Source organism: Pongo pygmaeus, chromosome 4 (genome assembly GCF_028885625.2).
Source record: "Pongo pygmaeus isolate AG05252 chromosome 4, NHGRI_mPonPyg2-v2.0_pri, whole genome shotgun sequence".
Lineage (NCBI taxonomy): Eukaryota > Metazoa > Chordata > Mammalia > Primates > Hominidae > Pongo > Pongo pygmaeus.
In genome coordinates this window covers 60,803,964-60,822,529 of record NC_072377.2, presented here as the reverse complement: position 1 = coordinate 60,822,529, position 18,566 = coordinate 60,803,964, and the positions used below count along the sequence as shown (strand labels likewise).

General features: G+C 40.9%; 2 protein-coding genes across 3 annotated transcripts in view; both read left to right on the top strand.

Moving 5' to 3' along the window:
* The first annotated feature begins 8,087 nt into the window (after nt 1-8,087).
* Nucleotides 8,088-18,566, top strand: part of PLPP1 (phospholipid phosphatase 1) — a 114,626-nt gene continuing 104,147 nt past the window's right edge. Inside the window, exon 1 of one of the 2 annotated variants that reach the window (XM_054487956.2) lies at nt 8,088-8,629. In XM_054487956.2, coding sequence (XP_054343931.1) covers nt 8,572-8,629 — 58 coding nt within the window. In that variant the 5' untranslated portion in view covers nt 8,088-8,571. The remainder of the gene's footprint in view (nt 8,630-18,566) is intronic. The other variant, XM_054487955.2, reaches the window with a different exon arrangement.
* On the top strand, nt 8,674-13,169 carry LOC129036597 (E3 ubiquitin-protein ligase RNF138-like). Its single transcript, XM_063664821.1, has one exon. It carries the CDS (start codon nt 12,179-12,181, stop codon nt 13,052-13,054), a length of 876 nt encoding a protein of 291 aa, XP_063520891.1. The 5' UTR covers nt 8,674-12,178; the 3' UTR covers nt 13,055-13,169.

The window sequence follows — 18,566 nt, the reverse complement described above, 5'->3', positions numbered from 1 at the left end:
AAGGGCAAGTGCAATGTCAGAAGAGCACAAATGGGGTTGTAAGCAGAAGAGGAACTGCAAGATGAAAGAAGGGCAAATTTTTTTATGATTTCTAAAACAGGTGGAGCAGGTGTATTCTGACTGGAGGCCAGTAACTACAGGGCAATCCTACCTAAGATTTGTAATTTTAATTTTTATTTGAGACAGAGTCTGGCTCTGTGGCCCAGGCTGGAGGGCAGTGGCGCTATCATGGGTCACTGCAGCCTTATTTCCTGGGCTCAAGTGATCCTCCCACCTCAGCCTCCTGAGTAGCTGGGACTACAGGCATGTGCCACTGTGCCTAGCTAATTTTTTTGAAAAGTTTTTAGAGAAGGGGTCTTGCAGTGTTGCCAGGGCTGGTGTTGAACACCTGGGCTCAAGAAATCCACCTGCCTCGACATCCAAAAGTGCTGGGATTACAGGCATGAGCCACTATGCCTAGCCTATTTTTATTTTTTAAGAGACAGGGTCTCACTATTTGCGTAGGCTGGACTTGAACTCCTGGGCTCAAGTGATCCTCCCACCTCAGCCTCCTGAGTAGCTGGGGCTACAGGTATATGCCACTGTACCCAGCCTGTCCAAGATTTAAAAAAAAAAAAAGTGATGTCTTTAAGATTATAGATACTTTATAGGTAATTAATTTACATATTTCTGGTGATAGATTTTTAAACAGATTGTTAAAGAGATATTTGTGGGCCAGGCGCGGTGGCTCACACCTGTAATCCCAGCACTTTGGAAGGCCAAGGCGGCAGATCACAAAGTCAGGAGTTCGAGACCAGCCTGGCCAATTTGGTGAAATCCCACCTCTACTAAAAATACAAAAATTAGCCAGCCATGGTGGTAGGCACCTGTAGTCCCAGCTACTCGGGAGGCTGAGGCAAGAGAATCGCTTGAACCCAGGAGGCAGAGGTTGCGGTGAGCAGAGATCACGCCACTGCACTCCAGCCTGGGTGACATAGTGAGACTCCGTCAAAAAAAAAAAAAAAAAAAAAAAAAAAAGATAAAGAAAAAGAAAAAAAGAAATACTTGTGAGCATCCTACAGAAAGGAAGTGGTGATCACCAGGGCCAGGTGTGTGTGGATTTATTAAGAACAAGTCATGACAAATCATCACTGTTTCTTTGGTAGATTAAGGAACCATGGTAGGTGGTAGGTTGAGTGGGTGGTAGGGAAGCAGAAACAATGGATATGGATCTGCAGAAATCTTTGTTTTTGTAAAAACATGCATTGCGTGTCAGCACGTGTCAGATATTTGCTAGACAATTGCACCTATTTTTTTTATTTGCTCATTACTAGAACCTTTTTTAGAAAACACTAACTTCCTAAAAAACAACAACATAGAATCCAGGCCCTCCAACCTTGACACGGAAGGAGAGATTGGTGGAAGGAGAGTATCTTTCTGGAGCTGGGTTTCCCATCCACAGGGCCCCAAATCAGATCCTAGATACACACTCATCTCCTTTTTATGGGTTTTCACTAAAGATTGTAACTAAACACCTCACACTTGGGAATTGGCTCAAGTGTTAACAGAAGACTTTCCCCTTAATACTCTATAGCAAAGCTGAAAAAGGACTGGAAGCCATAAATACCTTTAGGAAATATAGGAAATAAAATGGATATATACACAAAAAAAGACCAGAATCTAGATAATCTGATTTGCAAGATAAAGTTTACTCACCTTTATTTAGAGTCCTCTGCAGAGACTATGACTTCTTTTCACTACCAGAGTACTTATTTTAAATGACTGTTGTATGTCTCTACCTATTTTGAGTGATTTTTCTTTACCCTAGCTGTACTTTTTAGTTACAAATTGTTATAACCTACCTTCTAGAACCAATCTTATCTTCCGCTAATCCCCAATGTGAGTTTCACAGCCTTTCCTACTCAAAGACTTCAGAAAAGCCGTTTGTCTTGCCTCCTTTATGCTTTAACCATTGCTCAATCTTCAAAGTTTTATTCTTCCTCAGCACCCTTTTCTATTGACTCAAATTGTTTTATTCAGGGCTTTGAAGTTTCAAGGACCAGAAATTCAATTAAATTAGTTCAAGTAAAAGGTTTTCTTAGAATAATGACATGAAATTTCTCAGAAATACCAATCAAAATTCTCTTGAGCCTTGTATTTGTTGTGAATATTTTAGGCTTAAACATATTATTATTATTTTTTTTCTCACATAAGAAGAAATCTGGAGGCAACCAGTTGCTGGTTATTTTTAGTAGAGCTCAACATTATAAAGACCAGTGACACTGCTTTTCTTGGTCTCTCCCTCATAATCAAAAGATGGCTGCTGTAGCTCTAAATATCAGGTCCATGTTCAAAGAAGGTAGAAAGGAAGGGAAGGGAATTCAGCCTTTTCCTTTGGTCAGGAAAGCAAAAACATTAAAGAAACCTGCCAGTAGATATCTGCTTACATTACATTTACAAGAACTCTATCACACAGCTGCTAATAAAGGAAGTGAAATGACAAGCCACATACTCGGAGAAAAAATTTACCACACAAAGAATTATTATGAAGAGTGTATGAATAACTTCCACAATTAGATAAGAATAAGATATACAATAGAAAACACAATAGAAAAATGAAAAACAAAAATAAAAAATAGAAAACACAACAGAAAAATGGCAAAAGACATGAACAGGCAGTTAATAGGAGAGGAAACATTTTTGGTGAATACATTTAGGGAAAGACATTCAACCACATTAGTGACCAGGGAAATGCAAATTAAGGCTACATTGAGAAACACATTATACCTACTAAATTACCAAAAGTTAAGAAGTCTCAGAATATTGCATTGATGAGAATGTGGAGTTTCATCCACCACTAGTGGGGGTGTGGATGAAATGGTATAACCATTTAGTAAAACAATCTGAGATTATCTCATGAAGTTGAATGTGGACATACTACATAATGCAGCTAGTAATTCCACACAAGAGACATGTACACAAATGCCTGCAGCAAGCATTATTTGCATAAATGAAAACCCCGATGACCATTGTCAGAAGAATGAATAAAATGATGTATTCATATGACAGACCTACTATTGCAGCAGCATGAATGAATGTAAGAAATATAATTGAGTGAAAAAATATCAAGGGCAGAAGATTAAATCTATGGCATAATATTTTTAAAAGCTAAAAAACAAGCAAGCGAAACAATATATATTTTTAGAGATACATATGCATGTGGTTAAACGATATGGAAAAAACAAAGCTAGGAAAAGGTAAACATAGAATTCAGGTGCTTTCAAAGATTCTGCAATGATCCAGGTGTTGAGTTGAATAGAATTATAGATTCATAGTTGCCCATTTCATTATGCCTCATAACTTATTATTAGTTACTTGTTTTTTTGAGACAGAGTCTCGCTCTGTCACCCAGGCTGGAGTGCAGTGGCACGATCTTGGCTCATTGCAACCTCTGCCTCCTGGGTTCAAGCAATTCTCCTGCCTCAGCCTCCCCAGTAGCTGGGACTACAGGTATGTGCCACCATGCCCAGGTAATTTTTTTGTATTTTTAGTAGAGACGGGGTTTCACCAGGTTGCTCAGGCTGCTCTCGAACTCCTGACCTCAAATGATCTGCCTGTCTCAGCCTCCCAAAGTGCTGGGATTACAGGCGTGAGCCACCATGCCTGGCCTTTCATAACTTATTTATATGTTATATATTTATGTATCAAACATTACATGATTAAAAACTTTATTTTTATTTTTATTTACTTATTTTTTGAGATGGAGCCTCGCTCTGTTGCCCAGGCTGGAGTGCAGTGGCACCATCTCGGCTCACTGCAACCTCCGTCTCCCGAGTTCAAGTGATTCTCCTGCCTCAGCCTCCCGAGTAGCTGGGATTACAGGCGTGTGCCACCACATCCGCTAATTTTTGTATTTTTGGTAGAGATGGGGTTTCACCATCTTGGCCTGCCTCAGCCTCCCAAAGTGTTGGGATTACAGGCGTGAGCCACTGTGCTTGGCCGATTAAAAACTTTAATAAGGTATGAAGCAAATGGCTTTGACAAAAAGTGTAAAAAGGATTAAAATACACCATCCTGTGAAATTTTCTTTTTGGAGCACATGTACTGGGGAACCAGACATTGACATTTTTAGTTATTTTAGTTTTACAGTGCTATTTGAGTATAATAGAAACTGTATTTGCTTTAGTCAATTTGGGGAGAAAGAACATAAACACATGGAAACACAAATATCCTAAGGGAATTGAGTCTTATTACTTTGCAGACAATTTTTGAAATAAATAAGTTGCTGAGACAGTAAGTGCTGTTAGAATGGAGAGAGGGAGACTTACCAATAATATTATGTTAAATAGCAGTGCAAGTAGAGGAGTGGGGACAGAATTGAGCGTGCAGAGGTATCGAAAGAGAAAGTGGAAATGCAGCATGTAAATTGCAGATTCCTTTTCAAGAAGTTTAGTAATGACAGAAGAGAGGAAATTAGCTTTTTTCTTCTTCAGGGAGCTTCAGGACTGTTCTTCGGAAGCCCACCCTACTTTGCTTTTGTTTGATGCCTGTATTACAGGGAGAAAAGTTTGGCCCAAGGACAAACTTTGTTAAGCATTTATGCAAGCCTCTGAGGTTTCTTTCTTTATTTTTTTAAAGTATTTTTTTCTGGGATGCACAAACTCCAGAGAAATGGAGTCAGTGCTCTCACCTCTGAGGTTTCATGTTCAGTCCAGGGACACACTCATAGCTGCCCCCCTCCCCTGGGGCTATTAATGGTGTTACTATTTAATTCGTGTTTCCTTTTTTAATTATTTTCATCACCATTTCAAAGTTATTTAACTCATTCTCAATTCCAATGATCACACCAGAATCCAATTATGACAACAAACCAAAACAATCAAACAAAAAAATCACCCCAAAAAGGAATGAAAGCTCCCTATTCCAAAACAAAATGATGTGTCATAGTCATTCTTTCCACAAATGAGGGCTTACTAATTGCTTTTTTTTTTTTTTGAGACAGAGTCTCCCTCTGTTACCCAGGCTGGAATGCAGTGGCGCGATCTTGGCTCACTGCAAACTCCGCCTCCTGGGTTCAAGCGATTCTCCTGCCTCAGCCTCCTGAGTAGCTGGGATTATAGGTGCCTGCCACCATGCCTGGCTAACTTTATTGTATTTTTCTTTTTTTTTTTTTTTTGAGATGGAGTTTCACTCTTGTTGCCCAGGCTGGAGTGCAATGGCGCAATCTTGGCTTACTGCAGCCTCTGCCTCCCGGGTTCAAGTGATTTTCCTGCCTCAGCCTCTCAAATAGCTGGGATTACAGGCATGTGCCACCAGGCCTGGCTAATCTTTGCATTTTTATTAGAGACAGGGTTTCTCTATGTTGGTCAGGCTGGTCTCGAACTCCCACCTCAGGTGATCTGCCCGCCTCGGCCTCCCAAAATGCTGGGATTACAGGTGCAAGCCACAGCACCCAGCCTACTTTTTGGTATTTTTCATAGAGACAGGGTTTCATCATGTTGGCCAGGCTGGTTTCAAACTCCCGACCTCAAGTGATCCGACCGCCTCAGCCTCCCAAATATTGCTAGGATTACAGGAGTGAGCCACCGTGCCTGGCCTTATTAATTGCTTATAATCTGCACATGGCATAAGTCCCATTTAAAATAACAGGAAATGACAATGTATTTTAATGGGCTTTGGTTTATTAATCTATTTTATTTATTTATTTATTTATTTATTTATTTATTTATTTAAGACAGAGTCTAGCTCTGTTGCCAGGCTGGCTAGAGTGCAGTGGCATGATCCCGGCTCACTGCAACCTCCGCTTCCTGGGTTCCAGCGATTCTCTCGCCTCAGCCTCCGTGTAGCTGGGACTACAGGCACGTGCCACCATGCCCAGCTAATTTTTGTATTTTTAGTAGAGACGGAGTTTCACCATGTTGGCCAGGATGGTCTTGATCTCTTGACCTTGTAATCCACCCGCCTCGGCCTCCAAAAGTGCTGGGATTACAGGCGTGAGCCACCGTGCCCGGCCCTAATCACATGCTTTCTAAGTGGGCCTCAGGATTCCCCTTGTGGGCAGAGAACTTCTCTTGTTTATTTTAGCTTCTTCACAGATGTGTACCAGGTATCCATTAGGGGCTCAATAAATGTTGAATTAATGAATGTGTGAATAAACAAAAAATCACTAATCAGTAAGGTTTTTTTGAATGCTTATTTTTGAAAAAGCACTTTAAGAGTAAATTTTTTTTTAAAATAGAAAGAATAAGATCTAGTACTTGATAGTACAACAGGGTCACTACAGTCAATAATTAAATTGTACATTTTAAAATAACTAAAAGAGTATAATTGAATTGTTTGTAATACAAAGGATAAATGCTTGAGAGGATGGATACCTCATTTTCCATGATGTAATTATTACACATTGCATACCTGTGTCAAAACATCTCATGTACCCCAAAATATATATACCTATTATGTACCCACAAAAAGTAAAAATAAAAAATTTTTAAAAAGTAAATGTTTTTAAAAATTACTTTTAAAAAGTAAATATTTCAAAAGCTGTTTAAGACACTGAGCCTAGACTGTAACACAATAGGTGCTCGACAAACGTTTTTTGAATAAATACCTAATACTCAGACATCACAAGTACTTTGAATTTATTGTGACCTTGCAATCTGAGGCCCTTGTAACTCTGGAAGTAAAGAAAGCCACATGATAAACAATGGCACATCTTTCTCAGGTGTAAATTGCTTAAAGCTTTTACAGCTATTTAAACAAGAGGCAAAATAAAACATTCACATTCGTTTTAAAGAAAAACATCTTTCTTCAAATGTATTTTTTGTTTTTGAGAGCTTACTTGGGGCTATATTTCCAGACTCTGTGTTTAATGTTATCTTTCCATTGGCTTTATGAGTGCTTTGCAGGAAAAGTCGAAGAAGTAGTAGATACATTTTGTAAATTGTGTTTTACATATTTAAGGAGAAAATATACCAATCATTAACATCTGCAGAGGGTTTAACTCTAGATAAAGCCACTTTCATATAATCTTTTCTGGGTTTCACTTCTTCCTCCAGACTGGAACACTGGGCAGCTTAAAGGTGTAAAAGCTTTAAGCAATTTACACCTGAGAAAGATGTGCCATTGTTTACCATGTGGCTTTCTTTACTTCCAGAGTTACAAGGGCCTCAGATTGCAAGGTCACAATAAATTCAAAGTACTTGCGATGTCTGAGTATTAGGTATTTATTCAAAAAAATCCCCATTTTACATATTAGGAAACTGAGATTACTAAATGTGGGCTAGGGTCCTCCCGGGAATGGGGCAGGGGGAGTGCTTGCTGCTGTTAATTATCCTGACACTTGTCAAACACATGAATAATTTATTCAAGATTACTACAATAAGGGTCATGACTATTGGAACAGGAGAGAGAAATTGAGCTCAACTCAGAATATAGCAAAGACAGCGGGGGATTTATAGCCAAGGAACAAGCACCGTGTCTGTGAGGGAGGTGACGGTGGATGGAAAATTACTCAGAGGAGACATCAAGGGTAGAAGGATTCTGGCTAAAGGCAGGTCAAGGGCTTCTACAACAAAGGTGTAATATAAGGAATCTAATCCGATATTAAATATCAAGAATTCAAGGGTGATCAGGTATCGAGGATGGATGATTTAGCACGCTTCTTGCTAACATTTGGGCTCAGCCAGGACACAGGGAGGTCAACGTTGAGGCCTAAGTGAGAAAAGGCTCAGAAGTACCAAACTAAAGGAGAGCGTCTCTGTTCCTGCCTACTCTGACCTCTTTTCCCCCCTTAAACTCAGTAGTAGCAATCTGACCTCTTTATTACCTCATTCCCATGGAAGGGGTGGGGAGTGGCAGGCAGCCGGTGCTCTAGGATCGTTGGGTAGGGAGCCTAGCTCTCTGAAAGCAGCAATGCCTAGTGGGGGTACCGAGGCCGAGTTCGGAGACCACCTGAGCAATTGCGGTCCTGAGCAAAGCCCCCTGGATCGGAACGGGAGCCGCCCCCACGCCCCGCCCGGCTGCCCAGAGCCGCACTTGTGGGCGGATGCCGCAGGTCGGGAGGGATGAGGCCGACGGCGCTGATTGGCTGACCGCCGCGGCCTGGGGTTTCCCCGGCCCCGCCCCTGCTGCACTCCCCTTGCCCGCGAGGCCGCGCGCTGCCCGGTCCTGCGCTGCCCAGCGGGAGGGGCTGCACCCTGCGTTCCTCCTCCCTACGGGTCCCCATCCTTAAAGCGAGAGTCTGGACGCCCCGCCTGTGGGAGAGGGCGCCGGGATCCAGACGGGGAGCAACCGGGGCAGGCCGGGGCCGGCCAAGGAGGTCCTGAGGCTACAGAGCTGCCGCGGCTGGCACACGAGCGCCTCAGCACTAACCGAGTGTTCGCGGGGGCTGTGAGGGGAGGGCCCCGGGCGCCATTGCTGGCGGTGGGAGCGCCGCCCGGTCTCAGCCCGCCCTCGGCTGCTCTCCTCCTCCGGCTGGGAGGGGCCGTAGCTCGGGGCCGTCGCCAGCCCCGGCCCGGGCTCGAGAATCTAGGGCCTCGGCCGCCGTTCGGCAGCTTAGTCCATCGCCCTTGCCGGGCAGCCCGGGCAGAGACCATGTTTGACAAGACGCGGCTGCCGTACGTGGCCCTCGATGTGCTCTGCGTGTTGCTGGGTACGTACGCGCCGCCGGCCCGAGGGGCGTGTGCGCCCGGGCGGGTACGGCTGTCCCGGGAGGGCTTTAGCTCATAGCCGCGACGGGCAGCGGGGGTGTGTTGGCTGACGCGTGGGCAGCTGCGGGGCGATACACGGGGGCGGCTTCTGCAGCCGAGGGACCCCGCTTTGCAGCCTGCACCCCGGCTCCCGCGTGCCCGCCGCTGTCTGTCGCCCGCCAGTGCGCTGAGCCCAGCCCTGCTTGGACGCTGTTCACGCCTCTGCGCTCCGTGCCTTGCTCCTGTCCTCTATTTACAGTTCCACTCTAGCAGAGCAGGGTGGGCTCCTCCCCTCTGTATGGTAGAGGAGCCCGGTCACTGGCCCATCTCAGTAGTGAAACTGGAGGTTTGATGCACGGGATTCTCAGTAGCAGGCGTCAGTGCCTGATTTATCGTGAGAAGCAGTTTAATATTTCGGCTATAAAAGGCTAGAACTAGTTCCTAATTAGAAGGTGTTGCCAGGTTGTAAATTGTCAGGTTGCAAGTAGGAATGAGTACGCCAAGTTTTTGCGTATAGGTTTAAAGAAGCTTTTGGGGTGGGGGAGGATGCAGTACCCTAGACCTGTTTCCTTGTCTGCACAGACCTTGCTGTGGTGTAGCTTTCCATCTCTTGTGACAGTCCCTCAAGGAGCAGTAGACATTCTTTGGCTGCAGCAGATTTCGCATTGTCTTCCTGATTGGGAGAGTTCAGTTATGAGGCTTCTGGTTGGCAGTTACTCCTTTCTTTTGAGGAGAAAGAACTGGAATCATTTGGATAAGGGATGGGCGTTGGAAGGAGTAGCTTTCACCTTTTATGTATTGTATAAGGCAGTTATGCTGTGAACTATTTATATATGATGGAAAAAACAAAAGCAAGAGCTGCTGGAGGTTTGGATAGTCCTACTCATGTTGAAGTAATCAGAATAGTAGTGGTATTGGCAAGTTCTCAGGGTGGGAGATCTGTGGCTTTAGCCTCCTATATGGAAGTCTGCATAATGGTTTCTCAGTGACAGGAGATTCCCTCGGTTTTAATCCAGTAGTTCCTAGTTATTCCACTCTACAGTTTCCAGCGGGATCATTTAGGCCCTTGCAATCTTGTGGGATTCTTGTAAATTCTGTTACCTGGTTTTGTTGTTGTTGTAAGGAAAAATTCCATTTTGTTGTCTTTTTTTTTTTTTTTTTGGATACAGTCTCTCTCTGTCACCCAGGCTGGAGTGCAGCGGCGGGATCTCGGCTCACTGCAACCTCTGCCTCCTGGGTTCAAGTGATTATCCTGTCTTGGCCTCTCTAGTAGCTGGGATTACAGGCACCGCCACCATGCCCGTCTAATTTTTCTGTTTTTAGTAGAGACAGGGTTTCTCCCTGTTGGCCAGGCTGGTCCCGAACTCCTGACCTCAGGTGATCTGCCTGCCTCAGCCTCCCAAAGTGTTGGGATTACAGGTGTGAGCCACCGCGCTGGGTCCTAAAACTGCATTTTGTTACCTATTAATATGAAGCATCTTTGTTGTTTCCCAAGACACTTCCTGTTTAGATCCACAGTGAGTTTTAGGAATTAAGTTTAGGAAAGTGGAACACAATTTTGGAACACTGTCTTTTTTTTTTTTTTTTTGAGATGGTCTTGCTCTGTCGCCCAGGCTGGAGTGCAGTGGCGCGATCGTGGCTCACTGCAACCTCTGCTTCCTGGGTTCAAGCAGTTCTCTGCCTCAGCCTCCTGAGTAGCTGGGATTACAAGCACATACCACCATGCCCGTCTAACTTTCGTATTTTTAGTAGAGACGGGGTTTCACCGTCTTGGCCTGTCTGGCCTTGAACTCCTGACCTCGTGATCCACCCGCCTCCGCCTCCCAAAGTGCTGGGATTACAGGCGTGAACCACCGCGCCCAACTGAACACTGTCTTTATAAAAACACAGTCCTTTCGGATGTCCGGACTTATTAATAATTAAATATATTCAAATTTATTTGCAACAAAAAATTACTTTTCATAGAAATGTTACATTAAAAAATATATTTTAACTTACACTTGATGTCATTGGAACTTTGTTAAACTTTGTTTATATTTTAGTGAAAGGAGAGGAAAATGTTCGATCAGAAAAAATCAATATATTTCTAATATATTGAATATTATCCTATCATTGCCACATATTGTGCACTATCAGAATTACATATCATCTTTGTCTTTTCCTGCTGTGGGAGTTCGATCAATTTGTAAAACAACATAGTTTTTTTTCTATGGGCCAAACACTGATTAGAATGGCTGAAACATAATACTGCTCTGAGGTAGCTGAAGCTAATGGTATTAAACACAAAGCCGAATGGTAGATCTGCAGTTAAAAAAAAAAATCACATATAATGGAGGAACTGACATGCAATACAATTTTATAAATTATGGGTTGTTGTAGCCTGTAATTTTAACATGATACAAACGTCACATAATTATCCTGTAAAGGTTAGAGTAATTTCATTGCTACATTGACCTGACAGTTGCAGGAGTACAATAGCTGTCAATAAGATAAAATTGTGTTTTTGGTGGTTTTGGAGAAAGCTTTGAGGACTTGTTTTAAGAAAAGGCATTTAATCTATTTACAACATTATGTTTTGGTATTACTGGCATTTCTTTTAAAGTAATTCAGTATATTATCACTATAAGCTCAGGATTCCCTTTTCCTAAATAGAAAGTGACCTATTTTACTGACTTTTAAAAATGTAAGATTACATTGCATTTAACAACATCAACTGTCCATTGCAAACAGCAGTGAAGGAGACCAGTGGTGCAGGAGATACGAAACTTTTTCACGCTTACTTTTGGAAGACACGTGTTATATAGCAAATGCACCTTTCTGGTGGAGTCTGTTATATTAAATTTGATTTGTGTTCATTTTACTGACAGCAGGAGATTGGTAGCCTAAAATCATGGTAGCTTCGAGAGGGTTTTCAACCTGGCATAAATTTCCTTTTTCTGTGAGGAATCCACAGGTAAGAATTGACTGTTAGAACAAAAGGATGATTAAGCACTTTGTAAGTGCAGGGTTATGCGAAAGTGGTTCATAATTATAATGTGGATACATTCCAGATTCTGTTAATGACCACCTCAGCATCATACAGTATAGCCATTTTAATATGATGATGTTATGTGAACCTGTTATACAACTACTTTATAATTTTGCTGCGGGTGATGTGTGTTGGAGTGATCATTAAACATGCCTGTGTGCGTGTGTGTGTGTGTATATGTTTCTGTCCGTATGTCATCTTTATCATCAGTGTGAAACACGACTTCCTCTATATACACGTTCAAATGATTAGCTCCTTAAGTGGATCTGATAAATCCTTGGAAAAAGAATGAGAATTTTGAGAAGTAATGTGTGTTAGTTCCTCAAGTGGATATGGTAAATTCTTGGAAAAAGAATGAGAATTTTGGGAGAGAATGTATATTCGATTCCTTTCTGAAATGGAATATAGTCTTGCCATCTGTCTTTGGCTCTTTTTATGACTGGTTCTGTGACTATAGAACAGGCCATATACGTTATCTGAGCGCATGAGAAAAGCTCTACAGAGAATGGTGGTAGGCTGGTATGAAAGGCGTGATGTTGTTGTAGGGAGTCGGGCCCCGGGCCGCCACTGTCACCTTGGCCGCTGCCGCTGCCACCATCGCCTTGTTCCCCCATACCCCGCCGTGGCCGAGGACCTCTCTGCAGCCACGTCCTACACCGAAGATGATTTCTACTGCCCCGTCTGTCAGGAGGTACTCAAAACGCCCGTGCGGACCGCGGCCTGTCAGCACGTTTTCTGTAGAAAATGTTTCCTGACTGCAGTGAGGGAAAGTGGAGCACATTGTCCCCTGTGTCGTGGAAATGTGACTAGAAGAGAGAGAGCATGTCCTGAACGGGCCTTAGACCTTGAAAATATAATGAGGAAGTTTTCTGGTAGCTGCAGATGCTGTGCAAAACAGATTAAATTCTATCGCATGAGACATCATTACAAATCTTGTAAGAAGTATCAGGATGAATATGATGTTTCTTCTATCATTCCAAACTTTCAGATCTCTCAAGATTCAGTAGGGAACAGCAATAGGAGTGAAACATCCACATCTGATAACACAGAAACTTACCAAGAGAATACAAGTTCTTCTGGTCATCCTACTTTTAAGTGTCCCCTGTGTCAAGAATCAGATTTTACCAGAGAGCGTTTACTGGATCACTCTAACAGTAATCACCTATTTCAGATAGTTCCTGTGACATGTCCTATTTGTGTGTCTCTTCCTTGGGGAGATTCTAGCCAGATTACCGGAAATTTCATTAGCCATCTAAATCAGAGACATCAGTTTGATTATGGAGAATTTGTGAATCTTCAGCTAGATGAAGAAACCCAATATCAAACTGCTGTTGAAGAATCTTTTCAAGTAAACATCTGAAGGCTGTAGACATCTCTGCATCTTTGTACCTGCAAGTGCCATCTTTAAGGGGGAAACTACATGAAGTCACCGTTTCAGTAACTTGATGTGTATATTAATAAAAGTAATTCAGTCATTTTAGTTTTTGATTGAAAATAAAGGTAGGGCTTCTAAAAACTTCATCCTCTTGATGAGTTAAAAAATGAAGGTTATGACATTAGCTTTAAAAGCGTAAAAAAGATGTTTCATTAATGTAATGGTGAAAGAGAATCCCTGTTGTACTTTATCTTCTTGTAATATTAAATATTCTTGAATTTTTCATTATGTTGCTTTTGAAATTTGGTACATTCCTCCCATTTACTTTATTATTTTACACATTTAACACACAGTAGCAAATTTTGAACGATGTGATTGATATAACCTAACAAATCTGAGCCAGTTATTAGAGTTGCAGAATAGAAACTTGAAGTGCTAAATGGAATAATCCAAAGGAAATTTTTTAAATGCAGATTCTAGCTGAAAAATTCAACTATAAGAAAATTGTATTGATATAACATTTACTATTTTTGAAGACTAGTAATAATTTTAATTCTTTAAAAAGTGAAAGCTTGTTGTAAAGATATTTTCTTTTTGTTATTAGAAGGAAATACAAAGAGAAAAATTTGTTTCTTTCATGGGCATTTGTTAATTTCAGTCTTTGATTTGTAAGCCTAGAATATACTGAGCTGAATAGCAGCTCTTGGCCTCAGAATTTTCAGTAGCCAGTATTTCTGATTAAGTTGAAACTCTTATTAGAAACTTTCAGTTGGTGATACTGCATTCTAGAAGATATAAATGAGAGGTTTGGCTTCATCTCAGTTTAGAAATTTATTCAAAGCTAAAGATGTATATGTATATATACATATATACTTTTGTGTGTATATATACACATGTGTGTATGCAGTTTGTCAGGTTATATATAGAATTTCTATTAAGGATTTTTTAAATGGACAAGCAATAGGGGATTGAAGTGTTTATCTGATTTGTTAAAATTTTGTATATCACCAGATTTTTAAAAAGTGATAGTCACAGTGCTAAGTGATCTAGTTGGCTGCTGTTACACCTTAGAAATTGAGTTTACACACACACACAATTACCTGTTTGTATGGTACTCATTTCTTATTCTCAAATATAATGTGTGATTGTGATATAGTGAGAAAGATTCTACCAACCACTGTTTCACTACTTTTTAGTCAAAATTGGGTATGTTCTTAGTATTCATTAGTGAGAATCATAAAGTATTTTGTAGAAGGCCCAAATCACAGAATAAAGGACTAAGAGTGGATTCGCTGACATTCTGTACTAATATACATTGTTTATGCTTTCTTTAAAATAACTAAAAGAACATAAAAGAGAATCTCAGAAGTAGTTTGCTGCTAATATATACATATATTGTATAAAAAGGTATATTTTGGTTTTGTTGTACACTGAACTTTTTTTTAACTTGATTTAATAAAAATGTTAATTTTGGAAAAAAAGCGCGATGTTTTAGCCCAGTGTATTAAACCATATCCTGAATACAACTTATTAGTGTTTAATTGCTAAGGGTCATTTCAGATTTTAGCCACTATGGCATTAGGCTGCGGATTAATGGACACTGAGTCCATTAATTTATTCAATGCATATTGACTGAAGGCTAGCTTCGTGGCCAGTACCATGTTAGGTTCTAGGGATACAAAGATGAATAAGATAATCCCTGCCCTAAAGGGCTCAGAGTCTAATGATGAAGAAATAAACAAGTGGTTATAATACATCATGATAAGTACGATAATGGAGGTTTGGAATATGTTCCCTTTGAGCAAAGAGGAGGGCCTTGTCTTAGATCTGCTCCATTGTAGATAAATGACTTGTCTGTTTACTCTTAGAGACGCAGAAAGGTCAGAAGTTACCTGGAATTACTCGTAGCTGCTGCTGCTTTTTTTTCTTTTTCTTTTCCAACTTGATATAGGGCGGTAGGAACCCAAGTAAGTACCAACGTTTATGACTTATTTGTGGGTGGTCCCACAATATCTAGAAGATTTAGATGGAACTGACAAAACTTTGATTCCTTGTACCTGTGTTTTGCTATTTGACAATCATTTAGAATATCTTTCTGTGCTGTGTGTGTTCCATTTGCCCTTCCACATCTTTTCTCCACTCTGCTCTGTGGTTCTGGGAAATGAATTACATGGGCTACATCAACTGAGCCCTTCCTTTTTGGTTTCAGATTAGCTTTGCCCAGTGGGAGGGACATCAGAAAGGATCTCCCTAAAAGCTAGTTCCCTCTTGCTGGATTTAGTGTTGCCAAAGCTGTTCTGTGAGTAGTTCACAACTTGTATTCAATAATGGCCCTCTCTGCCAGCCATCTATAGTTACACATCTTTCTGGGTTCTGATAACCCTTCCCTAGCCCCATTAGACCTGGAGATGATAATGGCTTCCTGATGTTGCTAACGTGGAGTTATACCACCATCTTTTGCTATTTTCCCTAAACCCTGCCTGTACGTTTTGAAACGGTTCCTTCATTAAGTTTTCTTGAATACTTCATTTGAGTATGCTGCTTTTCTTGGCAGGACCCTACTGATAATACCCACCTATGTCTAAAACAGATTTGAGGTAGCTTCCGTTTCTGCATTAAACACCAATTACAGTGTCCTTAATGGCAAATGCAAACAGGAGCCTGTGGGCTGCCATCTTGGCTTTCTTGGGAGGGAGGGGGTTATTGTTCCTTCAGCATGCTCCAAATGTGGTATCATCATTATGCCAAATCAAAGTCAATGGGTATAGGGTAAAATCTAGCTGCAAAAACATTTGCAACAAATGCTAGATGGTTATGGGGTCCCTGTTGCTTGTTTTAGCCCAGTAATTATCTCAAATACTGATGCCATTTCTTATTACCATAATGCTGACATCATTTTACCCCTTAAGGATACTCCTAAGGAGCGGTCCCTTTGTTAAGCCTCAATCTGGGTCCCTTCCTCAAAGGGGGAAAAAACAAGTATTTTGGGAAGATTCTCACTTGCTAAATAGTTTCCAGCATTTTGTGCCTTCCCTTTTCTCGTAATATTTATTTGTTCATTCACTCATATTCAGTACACATTTGTTAACTGTATCATAGGTGCTGGGCAGTGTGTTAGGCACTGAAGATAAAAATAAGTAAACAAATAGGACACGGTGCCTATCCAGACCACTTGCTGTTTCTTCTATTTAACTTTTTTTTTTTTTTTTTTTGAGATGGAGTCTCGCTCTGTCACCCAGGCTGGAGTACAGTGGCCTGATCTTGGCTCACTGCAAGCTCCACCTCCCGGGTTCACGCCATTCTCCTGCCTCAGCCTCCCAAGTAGCTGGGGCTACAGATGTGCGCCACCACGCCCAGCTAATTTTTTGTATTTTTAGTAGAGACGGGGTTTCACTGTGTTAGCCAGGATGGTCTCAATCTCCTGACCTCGTGATCCGCCCACCTCGGCCTCCCAAAGTGCTGGGATTACAGGCGTGAGCCACCATGCCCGGCCTCTTCTATTTAACTTCTATTAGGAAACTTATTTTGCTTCTGATGAAAGTTTACTTGTTTTTCTGTTTGTTGTTGTTGTTGTTTTTCTCTATTCTAGTCAGAGAGAGAGGGAAGGAATCTCAAAAAACGAACAAAAATTTGTCAAACTGGCATATTCTTGGGTCAGTCTAGAATCCTATTGCAAGGCTTTTTCTTTCTTTAAATGGGTAGTTTGGAACAAAAGCAGAGGCCTGGAGGAAATTGCTGCTATCTGGCTCTAATTGGTTTTATTCAGCTGAGTTTTAACTTAAATTTACCTTACTTGGAATAAAGTATAGAAATGTTCAGAAAACTTTCCCCTTATAGATTTTATGAAATGTAAATTCTTCCTTTATATTCTCTTTGAATTACATCCTTTGGAAACTCAAGAATGTGCTATGGATCTTTGTTAATCTCTTTCTCATTTGGTCATTTTTGGCTGAGCTCTACCAAACTTTCTGATGTGTTACTCAGTTTGGGGAATTATTCTGATTCTTTTGTTTAAGAAATTTAAGGTTAAGATTGTCAATGTTTGCCTATTAAAAAAAAAAAAAAAGTTGGCAGCAAGTCACTAAACTCCCAGATTTTGAGTGAACTGATTAACATGTAATTTCAGTTTTTATGGAAAGAAATTTGGAATGTTGTCTACTTCCTCCTAATTTAGGTGGCTTAATTCAACATTTGAAATGGAAACATACAGTCTGTACAATCAGCTAATTAGGGATTATAGAGATACTGTCTTGTCTCTTCTTATAAAAAAAAAGCATTTGCCATCCAGAGATTATGAATAGTGGTTACAGGTAGCATTCTCATCTTTCTATCCTTCTTTCTCCTTTTACCTTCTTTTTCATTGTCATTCCTTTCTCCCCACTGTACTTCCCTTCCTTCTGCTCATCTTCCCTTCAGTCTTCTTGCTGTTTAGGTTTAATGTGCAAATGGTTTAGGTAGGTTGCCTTTTTACTCAACTGAAACTTGTCTAAAATTGGGGGCCAGGCATGGTGGCTCATGCCTGTAATCCCAGCACTTTGGAGGACTGAGGTGGGAGGATCTCTTGAGCCCCAGAGTTCGAGACCAGCCTGGGCAACATCGTGAGACCCCATTTCTATTTTTTTAAACAAACAAAAATTATAAAATTGGGAATGACTTGTTCCTTATAAGCTGTGAAAAACTAGTCTATGTTTTTCTTTAAAATGTTACTCAGCATAGTCTAGTGATGGACTGTGGATTCAAATTTTAGCTCCTCCATTGAACTGTGTGACCTTGGGAAAGTTTTCTCTTTATGCCTGTATTCTTTAGCTATATAATGAAAGTACCTATGGTTATCTTAAATGAGACTTAAATGAATCAATATGTAAAGTGCCTTGCACTTAATATGCATGATGTATGTTTGTCAAGTAAAATAATTCTGTATAATCCTACTACCTGTAACATAATAATTATATTAGTAGAAATAACATCAACTAGTTTTGTATTAGGGACAAAAACACAAACTTTCAAATGTTTCTCATGAGTACTCATGGAATGCTTTTGAAACTTAGTGTTTTATTAGTCATGTGTGAAAGCCACATACGTGATTTCTGAGTAGTGGTAATTCCAGCCATGGTGAAAATTGATCTGTGTAGGTCTGTGGTGGAGTGTAATTAAACAAATGGAAAAACTGTTATTTTATACAGTGATAAGTCCTGAATTTCAGCTTACTCCAGAAAGTGGAGTTAGCTACACTCTAGTCACCTTTTTATTGCCGAGGTCTTGGGAATGATTACTCCACTTATAAAAAAGTAGAGTGAATATTCCTAAAACTTTTTTTGGTGGGGGGACGTAATTTCACTCTTGTCACCCAGGAGTGCAACGGCATGATCTCGGCTCACTGCAACCTCTGCCTCCTGGGTACAAGCGATTCTCCTGCCTCAACCTCCTGAGTAGCTGGGATTACAGGTGCCCACCACCACGTCGGGCTAATTTTTGTATTTTTAGTAGAGATGGGGTT